At 44.9% G+C, this 9,140-nt stretch overlaps 1 protein-coding gene across 1 annotated transcript; it reads right to left on the bottom strand.

Annotated features, from left to right (window-relative positions):
• Positions 1-1,518: 1,518 nt before the first annotated feature.
• Positions 1,519-5,114, bottom strand: SPMIP9 (sperm microtubule inner protein 9). Its single transcript, XM_069586325.1, has 3 exons — positions 5,088-5,114; positions 4,259-4,351; positions 1,519-1,941 (listed from the first exon to the last, which is right to left on the bottom strand). Exons 1-3 carry the CDS (start codon positions 5,112-5,114, stop codon positions 1,519-1,521), a joined length of 543 nt encoding a protein of 180 aa, XP_069442426.1.
• Positions 5,115-9,140: the final 4,026 nt, after the last annotated feature.

The raw sequence follows: 9,140 nt of genomic DNA, 5'->3' as shown, positions 1-9,140 counted from the left end.
GTGGTGCAAGGGCTGCTCATTGTGGTGGCTTCTCTTGCTGTGGAGAGCCACTCCAGGGCATGCGGACTTCAGCAGTTGCGGCACATGGGCTCAGCAGTGTGGTTCCTGGGCTCTAGAGCACAGGCTCAGTGGTTGTGGCACACAGGCTTAGCCACTCTGTGGCACTGGGGTCTTCCTGGACCAGGGATCAAACCCATGTCTCCCGCATTGGTAGGTGGAGTCTTTATCACTGAGCCACGAGGGAAGCCCTGTTTCTAACTCTCTGCTAACTGAAAGTTATCAGTCACCAAATCAGCCGCTGTTTGAGTCTGTTCAGCTGCCATAACAAAGTACAACAGTCAGAAATTTACTTTTTTCCAGTTCTGGAGGCTGGAGGATCTAAGATTAAGATCTGGCAGGGTAAGACCTATTTATGGTTCCCAGGCTAACGTTTTTTGCTACATCTTCACATAGCCTTTCTCTGGAATGTGTGTGTGTGTGTGTATGTGTGTGTGTGTGTGTGTGTATCTTCCCATATCCTTTCTTTGGCGTGTTTGTGTGTGTGTGTGTGTGTATCTTCCCATATCCTTTCTTTGGGGTGTGTGTGTGTGTGTGTGTGTGTGTGTGTGTGTAGTGCTCTCTTTCTGTGTGTCTGTGTGTTTACTTTTTTCTTTTTCTTTTTAAAGACCACCAGTGTTTTCAGATTAAGCCTTCACCCTTTTGACCTCATTTAACCTGAATTACGCACTAAGTCCATGGGGTCACAAAGAGTCAGACACAACTGAGTGACTGAACTGAACTGAAAGGCCCTGTTTCCAAATACAGTCACGTTAAAGGTTAGGATTTCAACATATGAATTTGGATGGGGGACACAATGGACTCCACAGCAGTCACCTGGGACTCAGAGCAAGAAACTGCTACAAAGAATGCCCTTTCCTCTTCTCTCACCTGCTTGCCTCTAAACTGTTAGATGAGAGACAAACTAGTACATTATTCAAGACTTTGTACTTTGGTTCTCTTTGTTACAGCACCTCAGCCTGTTTCCTAACTGACTCTTGCATTTGTGTTCCCCAAGGTCCACTGAGCAAGAAGAAACCTAGGAAATGAAGCCCTCTGAATGGTTACTGTTGATTGCTACAAGGGTGGGAGTGCAGAATGAATTAAGAGCATTGAGATAAAAAGTTATCCAACAGCATTTTAAGGTTTACAATCATACCCAACATTCAGTGACTATGGGAAACATGATTATTTCCCCTTTTGTAAGACTCCTTACAGCAGGGTTCTGAAACACACATATTCCACCCTTCACACATACCAGTTTCCCTTCTTCCCTCCATCCCATCTTCCTTCTCTGGCGGGAATGCTGTGCCCCGGGGAGTCAAGTCAAACCAGACAGGCCAAGTCAAACAAACAGAGTCTTGGTGCCACTGGATTGTCTTTCCAGAGTTTTATTTTTAGTTTTCTGATCCATACTTCAAGGGATTCCCTTGTAAGAGGGAGGAATTTCCACAGGGCCCTTAGAAGGTGTTCTCAGCCTACCTACTGGTAAAATGGCATCAAGGGCCCCCATCGGTTCAATATGGGAACCTTGGCTGCACAGTGAAAAGGACAGGCACAGCCGGGCAGTAGAAAGTAGCCTTTGCCCACGTCTGGGGCAGGCTGGCGCTCAGGCTCCAGGAGACAGGGGAAGTCGGCACTCTGTCGAATCCGGTTTGGGTTGTCGTGGGCCAGGTACACAGCATGGGAAGCTGGGTACACGGATGGACAGATGCTGGTGAACCTACATTCATCCTCCACTGGGGCCACATGGTCCTGTGGTGGGAAGAAGCCAGGTTGCCCCAGGTCCTTGGCGGTCATGTGGGGTCTTTTGAAGGCAGGGTATCCATCTTCTAGCTTGGGGTTGGGGCTGTGGGTGAGCCTGTAGAACTCTTTGTCCCGGAGTTGGGTGTCCAGCTTTGCTTGCTGTGGAAATAAATCATACACAAAAAGGGGGCTGAGAGAGGCAACAGCGAAGCTTCTTCCTACGTAGTCTCCAAGACAGAGCACACTTGGGACTTCCCCGGCAGTCCAGTGGTTAAGACACCATGATTTCACTATAGGGGGCATGGGTTCAATCCCTGGTTGGAAAGCTAAGATCCCACATACCGCAAGGCGGCCAAAAAAAGAAAATTAAAATTAAAAATAACTAAATGAGACAGGGTATACTTTTCTTTATTTTCTAGAGATTAGTTTTTGAATGGCAATATATACAACAGAAGGACGTACTGAAATCGTACAAAAGGGTTTATAGTGAAAAGTAAGTCTATTTCCTACCTTCCTTCTTTCTCAGGTCCCCTCTCCAGGGACAACCCCTGTTATCAGAGGGTTCTGTGTCTTACTGGAAATATTTTATGTACATGTAAACTTATACGTATATATCCAGATGCCTTCCATCTCTACACAAGTGATACATATTATTATTCCAGTCTGCACTTTGCTTCTCCTAAATAATTTAATCTCAGAAACTGTTCCACCTTTGTTTGTATAGATCTTCTTATTAATTTTAGTGGGGTTACCTCAAGATAGGAAAAGATGTCTTAAACAATACTTAAAAAGAGCAAGGGCTTCCCAGGTGGCTCAGTGGTAAAGAATCTGCCTATAATGTAGGAGCCGCAGTTTTGATCCCTGGGTCAAGAAGATCCCCCGGAGAAGGAAATGGCAATCCACTTCAGTATTCTTGCCTGGAGAATCCCATGGATGGAGGAGCCTGTTGTGCTACAGTCCCTGGAGTCTCAAAAGAGTTGGACATGACTTAGCAACTAAACAACAATGAAAAGAGCAAATGATAAAGGAAAAGACTGATACATCTACCTATATTAAAATAAGAGTTTCTATTCAGTGAAAGAGAGAAATGACAAGTCACAGACTGGGATTTTGCCACTTATATAACTGACACATGTAAGATGTCCAGAACCCATATGAATTAATAAGAAAAAGACAAGCAACTCAGTAGAAAAATGGACAAATGACATAAGCAGAAAAATAAATAGCCATGAACAAATGAAAGCTTGAAATCACTGAAATGAAAATTATGAAGACAAGAAAATATTATTTCAAGCCCAGCATCACTGACTTGATGGACATGAGTTTGAGCAAACTCCAGGAGTTGGTGATGAACAGGGAAGACTGGCATGCTGCAGTCCATGGGATCGCAAAGAGTCGGACACGACTGAACGACTGAACGACTGAACTGAAGTCGGCAAAAATGAAAAAGTCTGACACTACCAAGGAATGATAAGATTGCAGAGCTACCTGACTGTCCTGGTGGGAAAGTAAACTGATATATCCACTTTGGAACAGTGATGTCACCTCCAACCAGCAATTCCACTCCTGGGAGGGGTGAACTCCTGCACAAGAGGCCTTGCCTCATCTTCATTGCAGTATTTGTGGGTGGGAGGAGTCACAAAAAAGTAAATAACCCCGAAGTCCACTGACAGGAGAGGGGACAAATGTGTCTTGGCATCTTCACGCGATATAATATTATACAGCAGGAAATGCTTAACATGCCACAATGTTCAGCAAAACAATAGAAGTCAGAGAAGAGGACAAATAATATGATCCAGTTATATAATGAAGTTCAAAAAAAGCAACCCTAAATAATTTATTTAAAGAGATTGTTGTTGTTTAGTCACCAAGCTGTGTCTGACTCTTTCAGACCCCATGAACTGCAGCATGCCAAGCTTCCCATTTAAAGAGATATATACATAAAAGGTGAAACTATTTAAAACACACACACATATAAGGGAGTGCTTAACCCGAAACTCAGAAGAATGATTACCTCCGGAAGTCGGGGGAGGGGTGGGAACAGGGAGGGGCACGCAGGGCTCTAATGTGTTGTGTTTTAAGCTGGCGGATAATAGGTACATTGGAGTTTATGAACATTATTTAAACTGTAAATGTTTATTATTTACTAGGTGTTGTATGAGTGACACACTCGGTGTATATTTGAAACCAACACACATGAACTTCCCAGGTGATCCAGCAGCTAAGACTCCGCCCTCCCACTGCAGGGGGCACTGGTTCCATTCCTGGTCAGGGAAGATCCTGCATGCCCTGAGGCATGGCCAAAAAATAACAAATAAAACAGTACACACACATACACACAGAATACCTCTTTAGATCTCCTGGCTTCAGACACTGTTCTCAGTAAGTGCCCTCAATGTCCACACTCACAATAAAAATGGATAAAGAGGATTTCAGTGGGCCATTGAATGGAAGGCAGGACTGAGTGACTTCTTACCTCTTCTGATGTGACCCGGGCGTATTTGTGCTTCCCATAAGGTTTGTAGTCGATCATGTAGGAGCTTTGGTATATGTCCAAATCCACAGGGGCCTAAAGGTTAAGGGAGAACACTAAACAGGAGATTTCATCCTGTCCTTCTTCCACTTAAAGGCTTTCAATGACTTCCCATTTTTTGTAGGACAAAGGTTAACTTTTGAGCCTGGAATTTGGAGCTCTTCATGATCTGGTTTCTACTTGATTCTACCATCTCAACCCCCTTGGCCCAGCTCTATGCCCATCACCCCAGCCTCACTGCTTTTGACTCTTCCCAGGTGGCTGGCACATATTCTTATCTCCAGCTGAAAACGAGCTGTATTCTTCACCTGCTGGCAAACTCCTACACATCCTCCAAAACCCATATTAAATCCCTTCCCCCCAAATTTCTCCCTCCCATCTCTCTCTACCTTCCAACAATTAAACTCTCATTCCTCTGTTTCTACGGCACATTTTACATCCCTCACTACAGCAGTTATCATGGTGTGCTATCACTGACTTAACGAAGGATACTCAGTTAGGATTTAATCTTAGGCATCTCGTCAACCTTAAAGCCCAATGCACTGCCCGACACACCAAGGGTGACCAATAAATGTACACTAAGCAAGTAAAGGAATCTCCAGAAAATTGTAAACTCTTAACTTTCTTCTGCTTATTAAAAAAAAAAAAAAAAGAACGCTATGCAGGGATGGTAACCAGAGGGAGCTTCAAGGAGCCTGGCCCTCCCTGGGGCTGTTTGTCAATGCTGCCAATCTTGAGGCGGTCACAGCGGTCAGAAGCCCACAACACTCACCTGTCCAGGGAACACCACACGTGACATAGCAGACGACCTAGACACAGACAAGCTGGTTAGCCCCATTTCTGCCACAGGCAGGGAAAATAGTCTAAAGCTCCACCAACCAATCACATTACTCAATCGCCAGGCATTGGTGATGGCAGCAGGGATAAATGGGTTGGTGGACAGGGGTCCTGGGGCAAAGGGGCTACAGCAGGACTCAGAGGGAATCGGTTGTTGAGAACATCAGATTTACCCCTCAGGCAGAGGTGAATCTGATAGCAAGTGACGTGCTAGTAAATGTTTTGCAATCTCCTTTTGGGTGGGGGAGGCAAATAAACCCCAGTTTATAGCATTTGCGAAGTTCTGCTGAGTCGTTTCCACCCTGGCCCATTTCCACCCCCTCCAGTATTCTTGCCTGGAGAATCTCATGGACAGAGAATCCCATGGGGTCACAAAGGACTGAAGCGACTTAGCACTCATGCAAACAGAATGTGCTCCCAGAGCTGGGACGACTCCAGTGCACGGGGTCCCTGGGAGCCAGGGTTCTGAACAGCCCTGAGAAAGCAATGGTCAGGCCTGGAACTTAGAGGCATCCTGATGCAGAAACACTAACTATGTTTCTAGTGCAGACTGAAGGGATCCAGGGTGAAGGTTTTGAGGCTCTGCATTCTTGGTGGACAACAGCCTTGGATGGGTCCAATCACCCCCCCAATCCTGATATCTTAGTGGGGAGGCCTTTCTGCCTGGGCTTGGGGGAGCTCTCTGAGCCCACTCCATCTCATGTACTTGGCTCTCTAGGTTCTGGATGGCTCCTCCATTTCATTCCCATGGCATCCTACCCTGAGTGCCATTCCATTCAGGGTCCGTGGTGGTTGACAGATGTTAAATAGCCCCCGTGTCCCTTCCTTTTTGTGCATAGACAGCTCCTCTCCCAGACAGGGGGCCAACTTCAATGCAAAGAGCACCCACCCTTCCTTCTGCCAAGAGGATAATGATGTTTCAGCCCTGCCAGTTCCAAGTGTCCCTGCCACCTGGACAGTCTTGCTGCTGTGTCCCTCACCACAGCACTCTGTGACATGAACCCTGACCCATTCAGTGTTGGCTATTTTGGTCACAGTCCCTGGGCATTATGATGGGGTGACTGGCCAACCTCCTGTGTGCCCACCCCCTTATCCCTGGCCCACCCTTTCTCACGGAGAGCTGATGGTATTCCAGCCCACCTGAGCCAACATGAACCCTGGCAGCATCGAAAGGCACCCAGGACGCAAGGCTTTCCAACGCTCTACTGAATCGGACTATTTGCAGGTTAAAAAGAATTTCATGGGGATTATGACATTAGACTTTGTGTGACTGAATCCACCTCATACCACAGCCCTCCCAAGCACCTGTTGCCTGAAAGCCTGGCTTATCCCTCCTCTGTCTGTCAAAATTCCACTCTCCTTCACAATTATTTGGATGGTTATAATCCAAAACAAAAAATAGTAAGTGTAGACGAGAATGGGGAGAAACTTGTGCATTGCTGGAAGGAATGTAAAATGATGCAGCCACTGTGGATAAGCAGATAAGTGCTTGACGGTTTCTCAGAAAATTAAGCATAGATTTGCCGTGCGTGCGTGCATTCGTGCTAAGTTGCTTCAGTCATGTCTGAGTCTTTGTAACCCTATGGACTGTAGCCCACCAGGCTCCTCTGTCCATGGGATCCTCCAGGCAAGAATACTAGAGTGGGTTGCCATTTCCTTCTCCGATAGATTTGCTGTTTGATCCTGCGATTCCACCTCTGAATATGTACCTAAAAGAACTGAAAGCAGGGACTCAAACAGATATTTATACATCTGTGTTTCTGGCAGCATTATTCACAATAGCCAAAGGATGGAAATAACACAATAGTCTATCAGTGGATGAATGCATAAGCAGACTGTGATGTATACACACAATGGAATATTATTCAGCCTTCAAAAGGAAGGGAATTCTGGCGCATGTTACATGTAAGAACCTTGAAAACATGCTAGGTGAAATAAGCTAGACCTTAAAGGACAAATATTGCATGATTCCATTTATATAAAATACCTGGGTGGTCAAATTCATAGATACAGAAAGTAGAACGGTGGCTGCCAGGGAGCTGGAAGGAATGGGTATCGAGTTTCAGTTTGGAAAGAGGAGAGAGTTCTGGAAATGGAGAGTGTTGATGATCGTGTAACATTGTGAAAGTATCTAATGCCACCAAACTGTGAACTTAAAATGATTCAAATGATAAACTTTACATATATATACCATTTGCATAAATGTTAATATATTTACTCTTACACACACAAATTCCACCCTAAGGGCCACCTCTTCCACAAAGCTTTCCTTGGTTTCTCTCTAGAAACACCATAGACTCCTTTCATTGACCCAGTCAATATTTACTGAGGACTTATTTGGTGTTGGGCACTGTTCTGAACCTTGCAGATTCATCAGTGAACAAAATAGATGGAAATTCCTGCTTGCATAGGACTTACATTCTGCTGTGAACAAGACACAGAGTAAACCAAGTACTAAGTGATTCAGCCTCCATTAAATCCAGCAAAGAAGCAAGATGAGGGAAACTTGCTTGGTGGTCCAGTGGCTAAGACTCTGTGCTACCAATGCAAGGAGCCTGGGTTTGATCCCTGGTCAGGGAACTAGATCCCACATGCCACAACTAAGACCCAGCATAGCCAAATAAATAATTTTTTTGTTTAAAGAAGCAAGATGGCAGAATGACTGAGGCACTTCAGATTGGGATGGAGGTTATCCAAAAAGGAGAGAGATGTTAAAGCAGTAATCTAAGCACAGAAAGAACCAGCCATGCAACTATATAGTTCCATATATACAGTAGGTCCTTGTTTATATATTTTATATATAGCCGTGTGTATCTATTAATACCAAATTCCCAATCTATCCCTCCTCCCCTTCCTTTTGGTAACCATGAATTTGTTTTCTGTATCTGTGAGTCTGTTTCTGTTTGTCAAGTCCATTTGTATCTATTTTTATTTTAGGATCCCACATGTAAGTGATAGCATATATTTTCTTTTCCGTTCCAAACTTACTTCACCTAGTATGATCATCTCTAGATCCCTCCCTGTTGCCAGCAAGTCACCTTTAGTTCCTTATTGATAAAACATATATCCGTGGATTGGATGGGAAAACTAAAGGAGAAAAGGCTTTCTCAATAATTCAGTGGGGAAAGACCTGGAGAAAAGGGCTTCCTAGCAAAGCTTGTAAGACAGGAACAAGCAAAAGCCAAGGAAAAGAGTGGGTGAGGGCATGAAACCAAGAGAGGGAGATGTTGTGCGTCTGTGACTGTCCCATGTTTCATTCCAGCTTCCCTGTAGAGAGCTGTTTCTCTCCCTCTCAGGAATCATGTAGTTTAAGTGGTGCTGATCCTAGCCCAGCTCTAAATGGGTGTTGTTGTCCCCAGAAAATTCTAGCTCTAGGCTGCCATTCAGGGAGAGGATAGTGACCCAAGGTGGGCTGGTGAGGACCATCACCAGCTCTTGGGGAAGAGGATCTCTCTTTCTGAGACAGCATACCTCAGGGTCCCTATTTCTTCACTGAGAGTGGAAACACTGTGTTATGCTTCAGACTTCCTCCAACCAGACTTCAAATAGTCAGGGATTTTTGTAAAGCTTGTGATGGACCATGCAAAATATCACATGGTGCCAATTGTTTAGTTTGTACAGTGTGATGATTGTTTTTCAGCCGCTAAAATCATGTCTGACTCTTTGAGACCCCATGGACTGCAGCATTCAAGGCTTCCCTGCCCTTCACTGTTTTGACAGTCCATGGGGTTGCAGAGTCAGACACGACTGAGCATGCACGTATGCACAGGGCCAGATTGGGTCTGATAAAAACAACAGTTATAGTACAATACACGTTATTTTTCTGAAATACACAACACAGGTAAATTTCTCATGGTTCTTGCTTTCTCCTTCAACAGCATGTGTGTGTGGCGGGGCAGGGGGGCTGGGGGCATCTTTTCCACACTCACTAGGTATGAAAAAGATACCAGAAAGCAAATCCTGGTTGTTATTTTTAAGCCTAAATCAC

The sequence above is a fragment of the Ovis canadensis genome, chromosome 3 (assembly GCF_042477335.2).
Source record: "Ovis canadensis isolate MfBH-ARS-UI-01 breed Bighorn chromosome 3, ARS-UI_OviCan_v2, whole genome shotgun sequence".
In the NCBI taxonomy this organism is placed as follows: domain Eukaryota; kingdom Metazoa; phylum Chordata; class Mammalia; order Artiodactyla; family Bovidae; genus Ovis; species Ovis canadensis.
Note: the sequence above shows the minus strand (reverse complement) of the source record. Positions and strands in the feature narration are given on the sequence as shown.